Genomic DNA, 22,364 nt, shown 5'->3' on the forward strand with positions numbered 1-22,364 from the left:
GAGTTGGGCTCCACACTGAGCGAGGGGTCTGCTTGAGATTCTCTCTCTCTCTCTCTCTCTCTCTCTCTCTCTCTCTCTCTCTCTCTCTCTTACTGCCCCTCTACCCTGCTCATGCACTCTCTCTCTCTCAAAACAACAACAACAAAAAAAACCCAAACCAACCCCCCACCCAATAAAGGCAGTTTGCAAAGACAGTATAGAATATATATGTATTATAAAAATGCAAATGAACACCTGTTAGTGTAAGCCAAAAAAGAAAAACAAATTAAACCATGAGACACCATGATTCTTCTTTGAGCATAGAATACTGTTCTCCACAGCTGCTGGCCACTGAAACTGTCATGACTGTCATGACTTCTCCAGAATAGTTATTTGTTAGCATCTATCAGTAAATTTTTGGAAATGGACTGTAATTAATTATGCAGACATATACAGAAAGATTATGCTGTTCTCTGAAGCTTTATTTATAATAGGGGAAATTGGAAACAACTTAAATGTTCATCAGTAGGGATTTGGTTAAGTAGAGAATCACACATTCATCTGATAGACCACTATGCAGACATGAAATAGGTTCTGCCTCACACTGGACAGCATTTGCTACTGGAGACCCTCTCAGTCTCTCCCTCCCAGGATTCCTTTCCTCTGCCTGTCCCTTAAATCTGATTACCCTCAAGGTTGTTCCTTGCCCATTCTCTCGTCATTCTGTACCCCACTTTGAGCCATCTTATCCAATCTCTTTATTTCCTTCACTGTCTCTCCTAAATCGGTTTCTTCAGGCCTCATTGGTTCTATAAGCTCTAAGCCCCGTACTCCCTGATTAGCTTCTTGTGTTCTTTTGCATTGTGTCTTCATGTATGTGACCCTCCTACCAGCAGTGTCCTTCCTTTCCTTATCCTACCTGACTGCCTCCTATTTATCCTCAAGGCTCAGCTCAGTCAGCAACCCTGGTGGGACACCTTTGCTGACTTCCTGTCCCAAATGCTGTTCCTGATCTCTGAATAGTTTTTCCTACCCCCTAACTCACTTGGTTAATGCTAATTTCTCCTCTGGTCCATAATTAAGATAGGGAAGCTTTTCCCCATCCCTAAAGAGGAGGATGAGGTGTTCCTCCTGAGTGCTCCTACAGCCTCATGTATTATAGCATTTCTCCCTCAGTGTTTTTAAAAAAGTTCTTTTTAAATGTTTATTTATTTGAGAGGGAGAGAGGGAGAGGGAGAGGGAGAGGGAGAGGGAGAGGGAGAGAGAGAGAGAGAGAGAGAGAGAGAGAGAGAGAGAAAATCCCAAGCAGACTTCACTGTCAGTGCAGATAGAGCCTGATGTGGGGCTCGAACTCACAAACCCTGAGATCATGACCTGAGCCAGAGTCAAGAGAAAAGATACTCAACTGACTGCACCCAGGTGCCCCCTCCCTGGGTATTTTGTTTGCCTAGATACTCATCTGTGAGTTCCTTGAGGTTAGGACCTTATCTTATTTGCCATTGTATACCCAATGCTGTATGCTCTGTATATCTATTTAGAGAACGAATTAATGACAGTCTTTACAATATATGTTAAAAAAAATTTTTTTTTACCATTTATTAATTTTTTGATAGAGTGTGAGTGGGGGAGGAGCAGAGAGAGAGAGACACACACACACAGAATCCAAAGCAAGCTCCAGGCTCTGAACTGACAGCACAGAGCCCAACGTGGGGCTTGAACTCACGGACCATGAGATCATGACCTGAGCTGAAGTCGGACGCCCAACCGACTGAGCCACCCAGGCGCCCCTACAATATATTAAAAAAAAATTTTTTTTTTCAACGTTTTTTATTTATTTTTGGGACAGAGAGAGACAGAGCATGAACGGGGGAGGGGCAGAGAGAAAGGGAGACACAGAATCGGAAACAGGCTCCAGGCTCTGAGCCATCAGCCCAGAGCCTGACACGGGGCTCAAACTCACGGACCGCGAGATCGTGACCTGGCTGAAGTCGGACGCTTAACCGACTGCGCCACCCAGGCGCCCCTACAATATATTTTTAAATAAAATAACTTCAGTATAGAATCATGCATGCAGTGTGATTCAAATTTGTAACCAGAAAGTAATTTTTTGTCTGTAGACTAAACCACGTGGCGTTTAGGATGAGACTGTGTAGAAATGCAACCTCCATAGTTGTGAGGTCTTCTCCAGCAGATGGCAGCAGCCTGAATGTAGAACTGGTGGTCAAGTGTCTGGATTGACCCACTGTGTTTTGCATTTTCTAGAATGGGTAGAATTGAGAACCAAGGGGCAAAGGGATTGAGGGTACTGGACAAGAGAATAATTGAAGTGATAGACAGTGGTACCTGAGAGAGTTGGGGAAGACGAGGACTGGGGTGGTAGAATATTGGTAGAAGATCTTGAGTGAGGAAATCTTGGGGGAAGAAATCTCTCTCTTGAGAGAGATGAGGAATAATGGGCAAGTGGTTCAGAAAGATAGGGGCTTGTGAGATCTTGGAGCAACTCAGCGTGACACAGTCTGGGATGTGGCCATGGATATGAGTAGCTAATGTGGAGTGAAGGAACTTTATAACATTGAGCTCAAGGAACTCTGAGGCCAAGTTTTGATGGCTTATTTATAAGGATCTTTAAGTTACTGAAGATAATGGTAGGAATTGAGGAGAGAGGAATCTCCCAAAGCACCTGGTGTCAGGGTCTTGGATGACTATGGAAGATTGGCAAGGAATGAGGAGGGATGGGGGGTGGTATAGCCAGTGACATGAGCATCAAAGGAAATACTAAACACAAAGATGTCCAGCTGTAGCACACTGATTGATCAAGGATTTATCATATTACTTCTGGGACCTTCACATATTTTTTTTCCTCTTAAATCCCTATATTATACATGCATCTTGGGTCGGCAGTGGGTAGGGTATTATTGGGTTAACAGCGTGCATGACGAATCCATGAACCAAACACTCTTTTATCAGAGCTCTAATAGGAAGGACCAAGTGAAGGACCATTGAACAGTTGCTTTGAATGCATAATTTGGAGGAGTCCTCATAAAGTTAAAGAATTCTACTTTGTGAAGCTTGTCGATGGATTCTTTATGAATGAAAAGAAAAGAATTTTGCCCAATAGCTCCAGTGCAGTCTTGTAAAGTATTTTTTTTTTAATTTTAAAGTATTTTTAAAAATGTTTTTAAGTTTATTCATTCATTTTGAGAGAGAAAGCATGAGTGGGATTGGGGCAGAGACAGAGGGAGAGAGAGAAAATCCCAAGCAGGTTCTGAGCATGGAGTCCAATGAGGGGCTTGAACCCACAAACCCACTGTCAGATAATGACTTGAGCTGAAGTCAGACACTCAATTGACTGAGCCACCCAGGTGCCCCTCCAGTGCAATCTTCTTTACCTGGGAGGATATCAATGGATTACCTTAGGGTAGCCTATGTTTTGTTCATGTGAGATGCAGTTATGCATTTTAAGCTCTGCCCTATAGCTGGTTGAGGGGGACGTTGAATAGGATAGGTAAGGTAGCTTTGTAAAGTCCATCCTGGTTTAGCTCGCTATGGTATTAAAAATGATTCTAAGTGGGTGAAGACTAATAGAATAAACTTCTTGCTTTATCTCCATTTTGCTTATAGTCTAGATATCTGCAAGCCAACAGGAAATTTAATGCAACACTTTATTTTAATCTCATGACAGTTTAAAGTTCTGGGTCAGAGGTGGTATCTGAATAATTTTTATCATGCTGCATCATTTAACTTCACAACGAGGGAACAAGCTCCAGTAGTGTGTTTAGACCTGTACCCAGCAGCGGATTACACAGTGAATATCACTCTACTGGGATCTTCTGAGCAGCACTCAGTGCAAATAACAATGACAACTGCACCAGCAGGTGGGTGTGTGTGTCTTTCTGTTTTGTGGCTCAGGACAAGAGAAATATGTGAATTACACAATGTTGGGAATGCTCATCTGGGAGGCAAGAGACTTGGGTTCTGTTTCTAATGACCACCAACTTTTTCTGGGCTTCAGAGTGCCTGAATCTTACCACCTACTCCCTTCCCCACAGGGGTTCTGGCTCCTAGAGGGTACAGATCAGGAATGGACTGTGTTATTTAGGGCTCTCTGACAGTGATGGATTGAAAATACCTGTAAGGTCTACTGTCTTTTACCCAGACTTGAAGATAGCTGAGCTCCAAGGGTAGACCATATGGACAACTAGAACCAAATTCCAGGAGATCATGAATGTGAGCCGGGACAAAGAAGCCTTATGACTAGACTGTGTATGAGCATATGAACCCGACATAGAGAGCAGTGGCCTAATGAAGGTCAGGCTTCTTAGGAAAGGGCCATGTGCCCTTGTGAGGAAGCCAGATAAAGGCCAGCTGTGTCAACTCCACAGCTCTCACTAGTGGGGAGGGTCACAGAATTGTTTTGTTCTTGAATCCATTGGGTTTAACAAATTGATGGGTGGAGAGGCTGCCACCTTTGAAGGAATGCAGTTGAATAGGGTAGATCCTGCTCCTACCTTCCTGATACTTCTCTCCCAGACTAACCATTGTTCTGAGGGAAGAAAAGCAGAATTATGTGATGGTTGCCCAACATTGTGAACTTACTAAATGTCACTAAATTGTACACTTGAAAGTGGTTAATTTCATGTTGTGTGAACTGTACCTCCATTAAAAAAATTTTTTTTAAAAATTTATTTATTTTGAGAGAGAAAGAGAGCTAGAGAGTGAGGAAGGGGCAGAGGGAGAGGGAGAGAGAGAATCCCAAGCAGGCTCCGGTGGTGACAGCACAGAGCCTGATGCAGGGCTCGATCCCACTAACTGTGAGATCATGACCTGAGCCAAGCTCAAGAGTTGGATGCTTAACTGACTGAGCCATCCAGGCACCCCATTATTCCCATTTCATAGACAAAGATCATGAGGCGCAGAGAAGTTAAACAGTTTGTCCAAGATCACAAACCTAGTGATTTGAACACAGCAGTCTGGCTCCAGGGCCCTCATTCTTAATCAGAAATTCCACTGTTTCTCACTAATTATTTAGTTATTCAAAAGAAAAAAGCAAAATTATGCTCTATGAACCCAGTGCATAGTCAGTCCAGACCCACCTTGCTTTTTGCCAAGCTTGGACCGTGAACAAAAACTTCCAATGATGCATAAATGCATTCATTTAATGCATGTTTATTTCTTACCTACTATGTGTCAGGCAGGTTCTAATAGCTGACATCATAGCAGCGATAAAACAGTCCCAGCTGTCATGGCGTGGGAGTCAGGAGGTCAGGATAGCGAGAGATAAACAAGTAAGGAAATAAATCAGATGTTGAGTGGGGCTTAGTGTTAAAATGAAGAATAAAGCATGGCAAAGGAGTGACAATGAATGGTCAGGGAAGGCCTCTATTATAAAGTGACATTTAAGCACAGATCTGGAGGAAGTGAGGGAGTAAGCCATGCATAAGGAGGACGCCAAGTGACAAAGTCTTGAGAGAGGCATGTCCTTGACATGTTCTAGGAACATCAAGGAAGCTAATATGGCTGGAGCAGGGTGAGCTGGAGAAAGTGGTAAGAGGTGAGGTCTAAACTGTAGCCTGAATATAATCAGAGTCCCATGGTGTCAAATTCAGAAAGTAAGTCCATTGTTACCTTCTCCTTACAAGGTGGATCCCAAATTACCATTGGTAAGTATAATCTAGCACGTGATCTTTCAGCCTCTATAGGTTCCTAAGCAATTTGGAGTCCACCACTTGTGAATTTGAACTTAGTTTGGGAAATGGTCTCTTCTCATAAAGTTACTTGGATTCTGTCTGACAGTAGTCTTGCCATATGTTTTTATGGGGAGGGAAATCCTCTTCTGTGGAAAATTTTAGAACTTTGCCATGGTGGCTCCAGGTCTTTCTTGGTTCCCACCTCAAGTATTTAGCACCTTTTCATTTTCATTTCTCCTTCAGGCCCTGTTTCTATCCATCGCTGAAGATCTTTATGTCTAGTGAAGGACCCTCCTTGCTTTGTGGGAAGAGTACCCTACGGTATAGTGGGAGGAATAGTAGGAAAGTCTTCAAATGAATTGCACTGTCTTGCATGCCTCCTTCACCGTTGCAGTTTCCTGCCCTTTTCTCTCAATTTCTCTCTCCCCAGAAAGATCTTGAGAATCGTTTTAGTTCTGAGCTCCTGGGGTTCGTATTACTGAATGCCTTGCCTCTGAGTGCTGCTTCGTGGTTAGGAGTTTTTGCATTTGTCGCCTGGAGAATTATCTTCAGCTGATCCTTGAGCTGCTTTGAGTTTCTGGAACTTGTGCTTTCACTGGTCTAATGAGGTCCAGGAAGTGCACTAGGTTAGTGGTGTTCACCCAGGCCCCGCCTTTCCTTAGAACTGACTTTTTAAAGACTCAGCCGCCTGAGCTTCCTTAATGGGCACTGCAGCAGCCCTTCTGGCCACCAGTTCCTTTTCTGCAGCGGGTAAGCGTCCAGCATCAGTTCCCTCTGGTGATGCCCACTGTAGGCTTTCAACCTGCTTTTTCCCACTTCTCTATCCCCAGGTCTGGCCAATTCCTTTTGCTGGTTGTTAGTACTTTCCTTCCCTATAGTTGCCTTTTGTTTTCACGTTTAGATTTTTGTTCTACTGACATACTACTTTGGATTTGGCCAGTGAAGTCTCCATAGAGAGAGAATGATGCCAGAGAGTTCTGGATCTGCCAGCATCATCCCGTGCTCAAATAAATCCTGCTCACCTTTAATGTCATTAGGAGGTACATATTTCTGTTCAGTGCAACCTATAACCCAGGCCTGGGTCTGATCAACTGTCCTTCTCCCTGGATCCTCCCTAATGCACCTGTTTTTCTGTTCCTTCTTCCTCAAGTTCTAATTCCTTGCACTGCCCAGGCAGGTGTCCGTAGAGCCTGTGCTATACCTGCTGTTCCAGCTACATGAACAATGCTACTTGAAACTAATTTAATAGTGCATGAAAAATTCACTGATTTTTCTAGTCATTCTCTTCTTTTAAAAAAATTTTTTTTTGAATATTTTTTTATTTTTATTTATTTATTTAAAAAAATTTTTTTTTAACGTTTATTTATTTTTGGGACAGAGAGAGACAGAGCATGAACGGGGGAGGGGCAGAGAGAGAGGGAGACACAGAATTGGAAGCAGGCTCCAGGCTCTGAGCTATCAGCCCAGAGCCTGACGTGGGGCTCGAACTCACGGACCGCGAGATTGTGACCTGAGCTGAAGTCAGACGCTTAACCGACTGAGCCACCCAGGCGCCCCTATTTTTTTATTTTTGAGAGAGAGAGAGAGAGAGAGAGAGAGAGAGAAAGCTGGGGAGGGGCAGAGAGAGAGGGAGACACAGAATCGGAAGCAGGCTCCAGGCTCTGAGCTGTCAGTACAGAGCCCAACGTGGGACTCGAACTCATGAACTGTGAGTTCATGACCTGAGCTGAAGTTGGACACTTAACCAACTGAGCCACCCAGGTGCCCCTAGTCATTCTCTTCTTAAATATGTCCACATTTTCTATTTTTTTAAAGTTTATTTAGTATTTATTTTGAGAGAGAGAACACATGCACACACATGAGTTGGGAAGGGACAGAGAGAGAGAGGGAGAGAGAGAATCCCAAACAATGTCTGTGCTGCCAGCACAGAGCTTGACATGGGGCTCATTCTCACAAACCATGATATCATGACCTGAGCCAAAATCAAGAGTCAGACGCTTAACTGACTGAGCCACCCAGGTGCCCCAGGATGTCCACATTTTCTCTAACTACATAGCATCACAATTCTAGTTATTGAGGAATTTCCCATTAATGCTGACCCTGCCTTCCCTATTTAAAATGCTAAGAAGACCCCTCTTGATAGAATGATACCCCAATCTGGGCACCTGTTGGCACAGGTGTCATTTTCTTCTGTCTGCCAAAGGAGTCCCTCTCTTCTTATCCTTGATGATCTTGAGCCACTATCCCCAACCTAGTAAATATCCCCATCTTTTCTAGGCTCTTTAGAACAGTTACATTTGGATGCATTTCCTCATCCTTATCTTATTTTTTCTAGCTGGACCAACAGGATTTCAAATTTTCTTCACCTTGATGTGATTTCCTTCACTTTACTTCATTCTCTCCTAATCTTGTCTTGTATGTAAGAACAAAATCTGTTTTGTAAACTGATTTCATTCCTTTTTTTTTTTTTTTTTTTTTTTTTGAGACTTGGCAAATCTCATTTCTAGAAACAGAGGATTCTAGGCCTGCATCTTTTATGATTCCTTCTTGGCACTGGAGTTTGTAATTATCCCACTGGATTTTATCTACTTTAATGCAAGAAAAATCATTGCTGTAGAATCCCCAGTCTGAGTCTCTGTGATAACATAAGAATAACTAAAGAACTTATTAAAACACAGGTGCCTGGGCTGTACCCTAGAGGTTCAGATTCAGTAGATCTGGAGTGGGGACATCAGATTTTCGTTTCTGGCAGGCTCCCAGGCCTCGGTGGTGCTCCTAGTCCACATTGTGAGTAGCACTGCTCTGACTGTATAGACCTTAGCTACTCCTGGGTAATTTAAAGGCCCTTTCTTGAATGTAAAGATGTGATAAAGTGATAGAAAGGAAAAAAAAAAGTAGCCAAAGATAACTCAGTGTGCTCATGCCTAAGAACTCATGTTGAAGTTTTTCCTGGTTTGTGAAGTTTTCTTCATAATTGAGTATCTACCTCCTCTATTCCTGCAGTTTCAGCTACAGAGACTTGAGAGTCTCCATTTTCCCCCATGGTACTTTGCTCCCCCGTGATAGCTCTTGTCTTTATATAAACTCAGGGTCCAGTCAGTGTATCTACATTTTGCAGTTGGGAGAGACTGAATCTTACCCCTTCTTTCCATAGAATGACAAATAAGAAATATCAACTTTATTGCCTGGGCCAATTCCCAGATAACTACCTCCAACACAGAGTTTCCAATAAAAGTTATATTAGAGAATGAGGCTTAGGTATGTGGCCAAATGGAGCTTCCTACTCCTGTTTCCTCCAGGAGTATGGGCAATTGGATCTGCAAAGGACCCTCCCCTGGCTTAGCCCAAGCTAAGGGCAATGGGTGAAGTCTGGTTAGTTGCCTGTTGGAGACTGGAGATGTATGTGCCCCTTGCACCTGAGAACAGGCAGGTCCCAGAAACCAAGAATCTGTGTCTTGTTTGGGCTGTGACCTGTGATATATGAACTCCACCCACTAGGAAATGGGACCCAAAGAATGGTAGTGTCTTACCAGTGAGATTACATATTTATTGTTCCATCCTTGAGGATTAGTGAGTAGGGAGTGGAGACAGACCACAATTGTCTTTCCTTTTGTGGAAATGGAAGACAGGTAAATAGCAACCTTTAACACACTTGAGCAAAGTTATTGATGTCTGCAATGTTAGAGGGTTGAACAGGAAAGTTCTATTCTAGTTCTAGGAGTCTATGTTAGGAAAGCAATTTTAGGTTCCTTCAAATTCATTTATTTCAACATTTAAATTCTTTCTTTCTTTCTTTCTTTCTTTCTTTCTTTCTTTCTTTCTTTCTTTCTTAATTTTGGAGAAAGAGAGGGGCTCTTAAGTGGCTCATCTGACTTCAGCTCAGGTCATCATCTTGCGGTTCCTGGGTTTGAGCCCCATGTTGGGCTCCGTGCTGACAGCTGGGAGCCTGGATCCTGCTTCAGATTCTGTGTCTCCTTTTCTCTCTCTGCCTCTCCTCCACTTGTGCGCTCTTTCTCTCTCTCACTCTCTCAAAAATAAATGAACATTAAAAAAAAATAAAAATAATTTTGGAGAGAGAGAGAGACAGATTGTGAGTGAGGGAGAGGGGCAGAGGGAGAGAGAGAAAGGCTCAGTTCCATGACTCTGAGATCATGACCGGAGCTGAAATCAAGAGTTGGATGCTCAACTGACTGAGCCACCGGGTGCCCCTCAACATCCAAATTTCTTGAACAATTTATTTACCATTATTATTTAATTTATCCAATTTTGTATTCTTATTGATACAAACAACTTATTCGTATAGTAAGAATTTCATTATTTGTGTCAAACATTTTTCTTGTTTTATAGTTTCTTTTAATTTTGTTTATGGTGTTTTTGACATATAAAAGTTTTAGATTTTATGCAGTCAGTACTATTGATCTTTTCCTTTGTGATTTATTACATTAATATTAAACATAGAATTTTTTATGGGGTGCCTAGGTGGCTCAGTCAGTAAGCATCTGACTTTGGCTCAGGTCATAGTCTCACGGTTCGTGAGTTCAAGCCCCATGTCAGGCTCTGTGCTAACAGCTCAGAGGCTGGAACCTGCTTCAGATTCTGTGTCTTCCTCTCTCTATGCCCCTCCCCTGCTTGCATTCTGTCTCTCGTTCTCAAAAATAAACATTAAACAAATTTTTTTAAACATAGAATTTTTTAAACAAAAGAGTATTACTTATATCCCATCTTGGTTTTTTAGGAAAAACTTTAAGTGACCTGCCTGGGTATAGAAAATAAAATGAGTTAGATATGTAAGCTAAAGAAGAATGAAAACAAAGTCAGGGGCATAACAAAGTATGTAGGAATAAGGTTGGACTAATCCATATCCTTACAACCTATTTGTTCATTTGTGGCTCATAAATTTAGGTTTAGTTTTCGACCCATCCAATCAGAAAGGGAGCCATTACATTGTCCTTCAGGTAACAACAAGGCTGTGTTTCTCGGGAGACGTACAATTTTTTTCAACAATGTGATCAGATGGGAATTCCAATTCTAGGGGGTTTCATAAGTAGTGAAATGTACAAGCAGCATTTTAAGAGGATTTTATGAGGCTGTTTCTTTTATTGCTCGTCAGCATGGCTCATATTACAGGAAAGCACAGTTCAGTGTGGAGTGGACAAGGAAAGATGCCTTAAAAGTGCCTGTGCTCTGATGATCTGGCTTGATTCAGGGGAGGATTAGATTATTTTAGATTATGAGGAGGAATGACTGGAGTCCATGTGTCCTAAATATTGTTTTTGTCAACGCAGATCTGATACATGGTAGGTGTCACTGAGCTTCAGACTGTTCTCTCTCATCAGTACTGAGGAGGCAGTGGTTCTGGGTTGAATCACAGGGGTCTGTGCCTGAACAGAAGGCTGCCCAGCTCTGGTAGAAGATTGAGCCTCTGGAGCTGAATCAAGGGAATTGTTTGAATTTTCCCTGCACAGTTGAATGAGTGATTGAACTCCCCAAATTTCTCTCCACATAATATGATCACATACTTTTAGCCTGCAAATTTCAGGGTAGGTGTAACCAGATACCAAATTTGCCTTAAGAAAAATTTCAACAAAGTGACTGTAAAACTCCCCACTTTGAACAGATTTATATCTTCTTGTTCCTTCTAAGATAAAATGCAGAATGTACATCAAGGACAACTAAAGGATGATAAGATGATGCCACTGTTTATAGAACGGTTATAAAAATAGTAATTTCGTTTTCAGAATAGTTGATGCTTAGCCATTCTTTCTGACACTATTTCCCTTGCAAAGCCAACTGTCCATTTAGACTGCTCCTAATTAGTGTTTTAAAAACTATAATGTTTATGAATAAGAAATTTTTTTTAATGTTTATTTTTGAAGGAGAGAAAGACAGTATAAGTGGGGGAGGGGCAGAGAGAGAGAGAGAGAGAGAGAGAGAGGGAGGGAGACACAGAATCTGAAGCAGGCTCCAAGCTCTGAGCTGGCAGCATGAGCCTGACACGGGGCTCGAACTCACAAACTGCGAGATCATGACTTGAGCTGAACCCGGACACTTAACCAACTGAGCCACCCAGGTGTCCCTGAATAACATATTTCTTTTTGTTGCTGTTATTGTTGTTGTTGTTCTCTTTAGCAGAGGAGTGCATGCACTCAGTTACTTCTAAAATACTGTTGGTACATTTTCTAAAAAACAAAAAGAGGGAAATAGTATGGTCTTCCCTCTATTGCCTGGTAGAAAATCATGACTGTTAAGGTGGCTTATTTTATCTTTAAAATCATATTTATTTATTTTAGAGAGAGAAAGCATGATCGGTGGAGAGGGGTGAGGGGCAGAGGGAGAGAGAGAGAATCTCAAGCAGGCTCCATGCTCAGCATGATGGAGCCTGATGCGGGTCTCGATCCCATGACCCTGGGATCATGACCTGAGCAGAAATCAAGAGTCGGATGCTCAACTGACTGAGTCACCCAGGCGCCCCTGTTAAGGTGGTTTATGATTTAAGTTTTCTAACAGCACACATAATTTGAGATCTGTGTTGACCTTATAAAACTTCCCCCATAACTGATTCCTATTTACAGAATTGAAGTCCAAACAAAAGGTAAAAAAATTTAACATTGTTTCTGACAGTTTCCTTCAAAATGATAAATATTATAACAGTATTCTCTGGTAGGAGAGTTATGTCTGAAGTCTTTCTGCCTCTTTTGTAAACCATCAGCCTGAGAAGCTCATACTTGGCAGCTGGTCAAGCCAAAAACTGGCATGTATTTTGAACAGAATACCCGATCATTTGCAATATGCCAAAAATGGGGAAAGTAAATGGTGTTCTGTCCTTTCCTTTCCTTTCCTTTCCTTTCTTCTTCTTCTTTTTTTTTTTTTTTTTTTTTTTTGAGATAGAGTGCTCGAATGGGTAGGGACAGAGAGAGAGAGAGAGAGAGAGAGAGAAGGAAAATCCCAAACAGGGTCCGCACCGTCAACGCATAGCCCGATGTAGGGCTCAAACTCCCAAACCGTGAGATCATGACCTGAGCTGAAGTCGGACACTTAACTGACTGAGCCACCCCGGTGCCCCAATGGTTGTTTCATTGTAAAATAATATAATGACATTGTAGATCCAGCTTGGTGGTATCATAACCATGGGGTAAATAAAGATGAATAGGTTATTTAACATTGGAGTGCTTCACTAAATGGGTCCTCAATGGCTTTGGAGGCAGTGGGTTCATCTTACTCTTTTCAGGACTTGCATATTCTTTTTTTTTTTTTAATTTTTTTTTAACATTTATTTATTTTTGAGACAGAGAGAGACAGAGCATGAATGGGGAAGGGTCAGAGAGAGGGAGACACAGAATCCGAAACAGGCTCCAGGCTCTGAGCTGTCAGCACAGAGCCCGACGCGGGGCTCGAACTCACGGACCGCAAGATCATGACCTGAGCCAAAGTCGGCCGCTTAACCAACTGAGCCACCCAGGCGCCCCAGGACTTCCATATTCTAATCATGTATACACAGACTTCAAGGCTGCTGTCTCCTAGGCTGAAATCAGAGAAAAGATCACTTACTCCTTAGTCTAAAATGTCCATTAATACAATGCAAAGGAAAGCTAACTACAGTATATTCTTTTTTATTTCATTTCCTTTAACTTTTAAATTTTGGTATGATTTCAAATTTCTCTCTCTCTCTCTCTCTCTCATAGCCCCCCTACACCCCTCCCCACCCCAATTCTCTCTTCCTGAAATAAATCCTACTTGGTTATGGTGTATTTGTTTCTTCTGTGGTGTTGAATTGTTTCCACTAATATTTTCTTCCGCATTTTTGCGCCAGTATTCGTGAGTGATACTGGTTTATAGTTTTCTCTCTATTTTGTACCATCTTTATCAGGTTTAGGCATTAGTATTTTCTTTGCTTCATAAAAAGAATTTGAAAGATTTCCTTCATCATTATGCCCTTCATTATTTGAAAGGTTTCCTTCTTTGTTACAATTCACATAGCATTTGGACTATCTGGTCTCGGATGGTTAGGTACAATTTCCCCTTGAAACCGTCCAGGCATGGGGCTTTTCCATGAGGGTAGTTCCTTGATAACTGTCTCAGTTTTTTGCTTATGGAAAATGGTCTGTTTAGACTTTTTACATCTAATGGGGTCAGTTTTAGAAAACTGTATTTTCCTAGGAAGTGCCCATTTTCTCTGTTTTTAAATTTATTTGCAGAGTGGTCTGCAAAGTAGTTTCATTTAACCATTTGAATTTTCTTCTGTTTCAATGAGTATTTCTCCCTCTATTTGTATTTTCTTCCTTTTTTTATAGATTTAGTTAGCTGGCAGTTGGTCTCTTATTTTAAAAAAGCCAAGGTTTTGTTTTATTAATTAGATCTGTTTTCTTTATAGCCTGTGGGCCACATCTCGCCTGTTGCCTGTTTCTATAATAAAATTTTATTGGACACAAAAGGCCGAGCCTTTTATTTACATAATGTCTGTGGCTGCTTTTGTGCTACAAAGACAGAGTTGAGTAGTTGTGACAGAACTGGACCAGAAACTTTTTACAAAGATAGTTACAATCTGACCCTCTATAGAAACAAGTTGCTAGGGGTACGTGGGTGGCTCAGTCGGTCAAGCGTCTGACGCGTCTGACTCTTGATCTCAGCTCAGGTCTTGATCTCAGGGTTGTGAGTTCAAGCCCCAGGCTCAGCACTGGGTGTAAAGCTCTGAAGTTGTTGACCCATGCTCAACTGCATCATTAATTTCTGCTTTCATATTTATTATATTCCTTCTTATGCTTTCTTTTACTTTATAAAGGTGGTTGCATTTGATCTTCATTGTGAATTGTGGTTTTTTGCATTAAAAAGTGTTCTTTGTCATATTTAATGCTTTTTTTTTTACTTGAACTCTACTTATGTGAGGATTGCAACCCCGACTTTCTAACGGTTTCCATTTGTCTGCGATACTATTGTCCATCATGTTATATTTAGTCTTTCTGAATCACTTGGTTTTAGGTGTCCCTCTGGTACCCAGCATATAGTTAGATCTTGTGTATATGGACTATTATATGTATATAAACTTTATTTTTGTTATTTTTATTTATTTATTTTGAGAGAGTGTGCGAGTGTGCCCTGTCAGTGCAGAGCCCAACGCACGGCTTGAACCCACAAACCACGAGATCGCGACCTGAGCCGAAGTCAGACACTTAACCGACTGAGCCACCCAGGCACCCCTATATGTATATACATTTTAAAACTCTCTGTGGCCTTGATACTTGATAGTTTTGGCTGGATATAAAATTCTTGGTTCACATTTCTTGATTTGAGTTTTCGTAAAATTCAGTTCTTTGGTTGCCTTGCTTTTTATGTAGCTTTCGAGAAGTCTGATGCCACTTAAATTCTGTTGCCTTTGGATCTTATTTATTTCCTCGAGTGAAGATGCTGAGGAGTTTTTCTTTATCTTTTTTTTTTTAATTTTTTATTTTTAATGTTTATTCATTTTTGAGAGACAGAGAGAGACAGAGCATGAGCAGGGAAAGGGCAGAGAGAGGGAAACACAGAATCTGAAACAGACTCCAGGCTCTGAGCTGTCAGCACAGAGCCTGACACAGAGCTCGAACTCACGGACTGTGAGATCATGACCTGAGCTGAAGTCGGACGCTCAACCAACTGAGCCACGCAGGTGCCCCTCTTTATCTTTAAGGTGTAATAATTTTATTTGGCTAAGTCTTAGATTTGATTGTTCTGGATGAGCTTTCTCAGGTATAGAGTGGGACCTTTCAGTATTTATATTCAGATCTTTTGATTTTTGTAAACTTATCCTGGATTATAGTTTTAAATATTCTGCTTTAACATTCTTTTTCTTTTAGAGACTTCAATTATACATATGTTGGATCTCTGCTTATATTCTGTTTCAACCACTTGAATTTTGTTCCTTGCTACTTCTTTTTAATATCATTTTTTTTCTTTTTGGTTGGTTTCCTGTATTTCTTCAATGTCCCTTATTAATTTTTTATTCTAATCCTTCTTTGGGTCTGACGACATTTTAGCTTTATTTCTGATACAGATTTGTCTTTTCCTTTTGCTTGTTTCCTGAATTCAGTCACTTTTGTCTCATTTTCTGCCTGCTTTGTGTCTATTTCTGTTCTTAGTTTTTGAATTTCTGACCCATAGTGCTTATTTGAGGATATTTATTTCAATTAATTGTGTCACAGCGTTTTTTTTTTTTTTTAATTCTAGTTTGGGGGTTATTTAAAAATCGTAGTTTTTCATAAGCTGAAATATTTTGATTATCACCTTCTTATCTTTCTTTCTTTCTTTCTTTCTTTTCTTTTCTAAATGAACACTGCTTTTGTATATTAATTATATAACATTGGTAGTTTAGAGTGGTTAATAATATTTCTAGGTTAAGAGTGCCCTCTTCTGTTACTCAATGAAGTGCAGTTTCTTTAAAGGATATTTTTGTTGTTTTTTTGGTGAGTGTGGGGATGAGTTATATATTGTTTTATTTTGGGGTTCCCTTTTGTCTTGTAGGATCTTACATTCCCCCCTTGCTTTTTCTCATCACTGCTTCGTCTCCCCAGGACACCAGTTCTTTCCACTGAATCATCTTCTTTCCCAGAAGCAATGCCTTTTTCATGCCACTACCTGAAGTGTCCTAGACCTTCACCCTTTGCTTGTAGACAGTCCTGTGGTACACCAGATTTTCCTTTCAGTATTTTCACACTCAAGATGGGATTTCTCCTTCTGGGAGTGAATCTGGCTCACGTTCAGGCCCCTCATTTCCCTCTTCTCTTTTCCCTGCTCTTTCAGAGCCCCCTACTTTCTACAGTGACTTGTGGGAGGTTGAGAGATAGCTTTGCTGGAATTTGGCATTTATTCTTCTGTTAAAAGGCAACTTAAAGTTTCTTATATTCTCTGTCTTCTGGTTAGTATGACAGCACTGGTTTTATGTTGATTTGTTTGTTCTTCTTGTTGATCTGAAGAATATTTTGGGAAAGGTGTTGAGAGATTTGGATTTAACTGGCCACCATTATCATTGAACAAATTGCAGCACTAATCTAGAATAAATTCTCAAGTGCTAACTTTTCCACCCCCATATCTTTGCTCATGCTCGCTCTTCTACATGGAACCCCCGCCCCTTTTTTATTTAGTTCCTAATATTCCCATCCCCCCTTCTTCTACAGTCTCTCCAACTGAAAATAAATTTTCTTTCTGAATTCCTATACTCTGCTCCAGGGAAGTATGTGTAATAGTTTGGCACACTCTGGAGTCAGACTATCCAACTCAAATCTCAGATCTCTTACTCTTTGTATGCCTTTGGGCAAATTACTTAAACCTTTATGTGCCTAAGTTGCTTTAACTGTAAAAATGGGAGTAGCAATACCTATATCATGGGTTTGTTGAGAAAATAAGTGGGTCATGGGGAACCAGCACAATACCTGACTCACAACAAGCATCTGTGAGATGTTAACTATTATTTAAATTTACTTTATGACATTTATTATATATGCCCTTATATTTTTATTATACAGATATAGGGTATAACTCTTCTTCTAGATTAAATACATGTTAAGGGCAGAAACCGTGTCTCTCAGTTCAGTGGGGAATAGACAGAATCAATAGTAATATGGTGCATAACATGTAATTGAGGTATTTGCAGGTACTATGGGGGCACAGAGGAAGTAATGACTGGTTTTGCCCAGAGTTGCTCCCTCACGTTACTGAAGCAGAAACAAAGTTTCAAAGAAGTTGATGAACTAGGAACCAACTCTTCTCTTCTGTGAGGCATTCTTGCAGGTCTGGTTTTTCAACTGCAGGATTCTTGATTAGGTTGGCCTTCTGGGTGGGGAAGGGAGAGAAAGAGTAGGCAGAGTGACCACTAAAAATGAAGCAGGGAAGGAATATTGGTATGAGGGACAGGGCATGTACTTTCCATAGCAAGGGGTCAGAGAGCAGGGTAAGAAGAGATTCAGGACTGGTTCTGTTGGGGATCCTTTTCTCCCCAGTTGAACACATCACGGGTTCAACCTGCCTGTGGTCCAAACCATAAGCCCCCTGAGTGGAGGGAAGGGGACCTAGGGTGAGAGTTGCCCTCTGACCAAGATGCAACTGAATTTAACCAGTGAAACAGTTCTGTTTAATTACTCTAGCATATTCTCAGTGGGGGTGATGTCACCCTGGGGGCAAAATCACGCACAAGGGGGCAAAAATTTGTTCTTGAGGGGCGAGAGAATTTTATTCTTTTTATATATGAAGCACAGATAAACATATAGTACATAAGAAACCTACAGCATATCTGGGGGTATTAAATTTTTATAGAAGGGGAGAGATTAGGGGAAAGCTGTTTAAAAAGGCTGCTCATTTTTGCTTTTAATTCTCTTGCCTTTGGAGAGGTGTCAAGCAAGAAATTGCCGTGGCTGAGGTCAAATAGGTTGTTGCCTGCTTTCTCCTCTAGGGTTTAAATTTGATAGAAAACCATGGGGGAAGGGAAGGGGGGAAAAGTTACAAACAGAGAGGGAGGGAGGCAAACCATAAGAGACTCTTAAATACAGAGAACAGAGAGTAGGCGGGGGGGGGGTGGTTTGGGAGAGGGGAAAGTGGGTGATGGACGTTGAGGAGGGCACTTGTTGGGATGAGCACTGGGTGTTGTATGTAAACGATGAACCACAGCAATCTACCCCCCAAACCAGGAGCACACTTTACACACTGTATGTTAGCCAGTTTGACAATAAATTATATTAAAAAAATTAAAAAAATAAAGGGCTGCTTGTGGGGCTGTAATGAAAAAAGGTAGAGAAACACTGTTGTAGCTTTATAATAGGTACTGATACCTGCTTATGACCTCTTTCAGTTCAGTGTTTTTCTTGCTATTCTCATTAATCCTTCCAAAGAAATGTAGCAGTGATTGCTTTCTGTTCAGTGAGTGTGCCAAGCTGATTTCCTACATGGGGGACACAGACCTTGGAGCTCCCTCTGACTGCTCTTCTTCCATTCTTGGTGACTCACATCCGTCGGGTCTCTGCTCACAAATCATCTCTGTGCTTTCTAGCCTCCTGCGTTGCTTTTCTTCAGACTTTACCAGCACACAAGATTACATTTTTTATTTGTTTTGTCTACTTATTTATTTTCTGCCTTTTTTGCTAGAATTAATTCCCTTAGGTGTAGCAACTTTGTTTCCTCTCCACTTTATCCCTAGCCCCTAAGGCATGCCTGTAGATGGTAAGAACTTTCTAAGTATTTATTGAATGAATGTGTAAACTCACCACATTCCAAGAAGGTTCACTTTTGAGTCTTTCCATTCATGGATGTGGCATTTCTCTATTGTTTTCTTTTCTGTCCTTCTGGAAAAAAAAATCTTCATAAGTCTTGGACATTTCTAGTTAGATTTATTTCTAATAAATCTATTCCTATTCTATTTTATTTGAAGTTTGTGGTTTCTTCTCCTGTGGATAAGGATCTTTTGATTATTTTATTTAATTTTTTTAAAATTTAGTCTTAATTTTATTTTATTTATTTTTTTAATGTTTTTTTTTTTTAATTTATTTTTGAGACAGAGACCGAGCATAAGCAGGGGAGGGACAGAGAGAGGGGGAGACACAGAATCTGAAGCGGGCTCCAGGCTCTGAGCTGTCAGCACAGAGCCAGACGTGGGGCTCGAACTCACGAAGTGTGAGATCATGACCTGAGCTGAAGTCGGACGCTCAACCGACTGAGCCACCCAGGCACCCCAGTCTTAATTTTAGTTAGCACAAAGTATTATATTAGTTTCAGGTGTACAGTGTAGTAACTCAACACTTCCTTACATTACTTGGTGCTCATCATGACAAGTGCACTTCTTAATCTCCATCACCTACTTATTTTTTTTTTAAGCTTATTTATTTATTTTTGAGAGAGAAAGTGCACATGTGTGTGTGCTCGAGAGGGGGAAGAGGGTAGGGCAGAGAGAGAGAGGGAGAGAGAGAGAATCTGAAGCAGGCTCCTTGCTGTCAGCGCAGAGCCCAACGTGGGGCTCCATCTCACAAACTTTGAGATTATATGACCTGACCCGAAATCAAGTGTTGGAGGCTTAACTGACTGAGCCACCCAGGTGCCTCTAGGATAGTTCTTTTTTTTAATTTTTGAGGAACTTCTATACTGTTTTCCACAGTGGCTTCACCAGTTTGCATTCCCACTAACAGTGTAGGAGTGTTCCTTCCTCCACATCCTCACCAACACCTGTTATTTCTTGTGTTGTTGCGTTTAGCCATTCTGACAGGTGTGAGGTGATAACTCAGTGTAGTTTTGATTTGCATTTCCCTGATGGTAAGTGAAGATGAGCATCTCTTCATGTGTCTGTTGACCATCTGTATGTCTTATTTGTAGAAATGTCTGTTCATGTCTTCTACCCATTTTTAATTGGATTATTTGGTTTTTGGATGTTGAGTTTTATAAGTTCTTTATTTATTTTGGGTACTAACCCTTTACCAGATATGTCATTTGCAAATATCTTCCCTCATTCTGTATGTTGCCTTTGGTTTTGTTGATTGTTTCCTTTGCTGTGAAGAAGTGTTTTATTTTGATGTGGTCCCAATAGTTTACTTATTGCTTTTGTTTCTCTTGCCTCAGGAGACATATTTAGAAAAAAGTTGCTATGGCCCATGTCAACAACATTACTACCTGTGTTCTCTTCTAGGATTTTTTATGGTTTCAGGTCTCACATTTAGGTCTTTAATCCACTAAAAAAATTTTTTTAATGTTTATTTTTTTTTGATTGATTGATTGAGAGAGAGAGAGAGAGAGAGAGAGAGAGAGAGACAGACAGAGTGTAAGCAGGGGAGGGCAGAGAGAGAGAGAAAGGGAGACACAGTATCCGAAATAGGCTTTAGGCTCTGAGGTGTCTTCATAGAGCCTTACATGGGGTTTGAACTCATGAACCATGAGATCGTGACCTGAGCTCAAGTTGGATGCTTAACCAACTGAGCCACCCAGGCCCCCCTCTTTAATCCATTTTGAATTTATTTTTGCGTATGGTGCAAACAGTCCTTTTTTTTTTTTCTTTTTCATGATGCCATCCCAGCACCGTTTATTGAAGAGACTTTTCCCATTGGATATTCTTCCTCTTTTGTTGAAGATTAATCGACTATATAATTGTGGGTTCATTTCTGGGTTTTCTATTCTGTGCCATTGATCTGTGTGTCTTTTTTTTTTTTTTTTGTGCTAGTCTCAAGTGTTTTGATTACTGTAGCTTTGTAATAAAACTTGAAGTCCAGATTTGTGATGCCCCCAGCTTTGCTTTTCCTTTTCAGGATTGCTTTGACTATTCAAGGTCTTTGGTGGTTGCATACAAATTTTAGAATTGTTTGTCTTAGTTCTGTGAAAATTGCTATTGGTATTTTGATAGGGATTGCATTAAATCTGTAGATTGCTTTGGGTAGCAGGGATATTTTAACAATACTTATTCTTCCTATCTGTGAGCATGGAATGTCTTTCTATTTCTTTGTGTCATCTTCCATTTGTTTCATCAGTGTTTTATAGTTTTCAGAGTACAGGTCTTTTACCTCTTTGGTAGATGTATTCCTGGGTATCGTATTATTCCTGGTGCAATTGTAAGTGGGATTGTTTTCTTAATTTCTCTTTCTGCTGCTTCATTATTGTTGTGTAGAAATGCAACAGATTTCTGTACCTTGATTCTGTATCCTGCCACTTTACTGAATTTGTTTCTCAGTTCTAGCAATTTTTTTGGTGGAATCTTTCAGGGTGTGTGTGTGTGTGTGTGTGTGTGTGTGTGTGTGTGTGTGTGTATACATATGTATGTCTCATATCATGCAAATAATGAGAGTTTTACTTCTTTAGCAATTTGGATGCTTTTTTTTTTCTTTTTGTTGTCTGATTGTTGTGGCTAGGACTTTAAGTATTATGTTGAATAAAAGTGTTGAGAGCGAACATCCTTATCTTGTTCTTGACATTAGGGGAAAAGCTCTCAGTGTTTCCCCATTAAGGATGATGTTAGCTGTGGGTTTTTCATATAAGGCCTTTATTAAGTTCAGGTATACTCCCTCTAAACCTACTTGCTGAGCGTTTTTATCATGAATAGATGTTGTACTTTGTCACATGCTTTTTCTGCATCTGAGATCATATGGTTCTTATCCTTTCTCATATTGATGTGATGTATCATGTTGATTGATTTGCGAATATTGAATCACCCTTGTGACCTAGGAATAAATCCCACTTGATCATGGTGAATGATTTTTTTTAATGTATTGTTGGATTCAGTTTGCTAGTATTTTAAAGAGGATTTTTATGTGTCTGTGTTCATCAGGGATATTGCTCTGTAGTTCTCTTTTTTAGTGGTGTCTTTATCCAGTTTTTGTATCAGGATAATGCTGGCCTCAAAGAATGAATTTGGAACTTGTCCTTGCTTTTCTGTTTTTTTTTTTGAAATAGTTTGAGAGAAATAGGTATTAATTTTTCCTTAAATGCTTGGTAGAATTCACCTGTGAAGCCATCTGTTCCTGAACTTTTGTTTGTTGTGAGTTTTTTGATTACAGATTTAATTTCTTGGCTAATCATTGGTCTCTTCAAATTTTCTATTTCTTCCTTTTTCAGTTGTGGTAGTTTACATGTTTCTAGAAATTTATCCATTTCTTCTAGGTTGTGTAATTTATTGGCATATAGTTTTTCATAATATTCTCTTACAAGAGTTTGTATTTCTGTGATATTAGTTGTTATTTTCTCCTTTCTCATTTGTGATTTTAT

At 40.4% G+C, this 22,364-nt stretch overlaps 1 protein-coding gene across 11 annotated transcripts in view; it reads left to right on the forward strand.

Moving 5' to 3' along the window:
• Positions 1-22,364, forward strand: part of SUSD1 (sushi domain containing 1) — a 276,094-nt gene that overhangs the window by 69,524 nt on the left and 184,206 nt on the right. For all 11 annotated transcript variants that reach the window (XR_007146102.1, XR_007146104.1, XR_007146105.1 and 8 more), the window contains exon 10: positions 3,662-3,854. Coding sequence is in view for 5 of the 11 variants with exons in the window: in XM_047829141.1 (XP_047685097.1) it covers positions 3,662-3,854 (193 nt within the window). In the remaining 6 variants the exon portion in view is untranslated. The remainder of the gene's footprint in view (positions 1-3,661; positions 3,855-22,364) is intronic.

The sequence above is a fragment of the Prionailurus viverrinus genome, chromosome D4 (assembly GCF_022837055.1).
Source record: "Prionailurus viverrinus isolate Anna chromosome D4, UM_Priviv_1.0, whole genome shotgun sequence".
NCBI classification, from domain to species: Eukaryota; Metazoa; Chordata; class Mammalia; order Carnivora; family Felidae; genus Prionailurus; species Prionailurus viverrinus.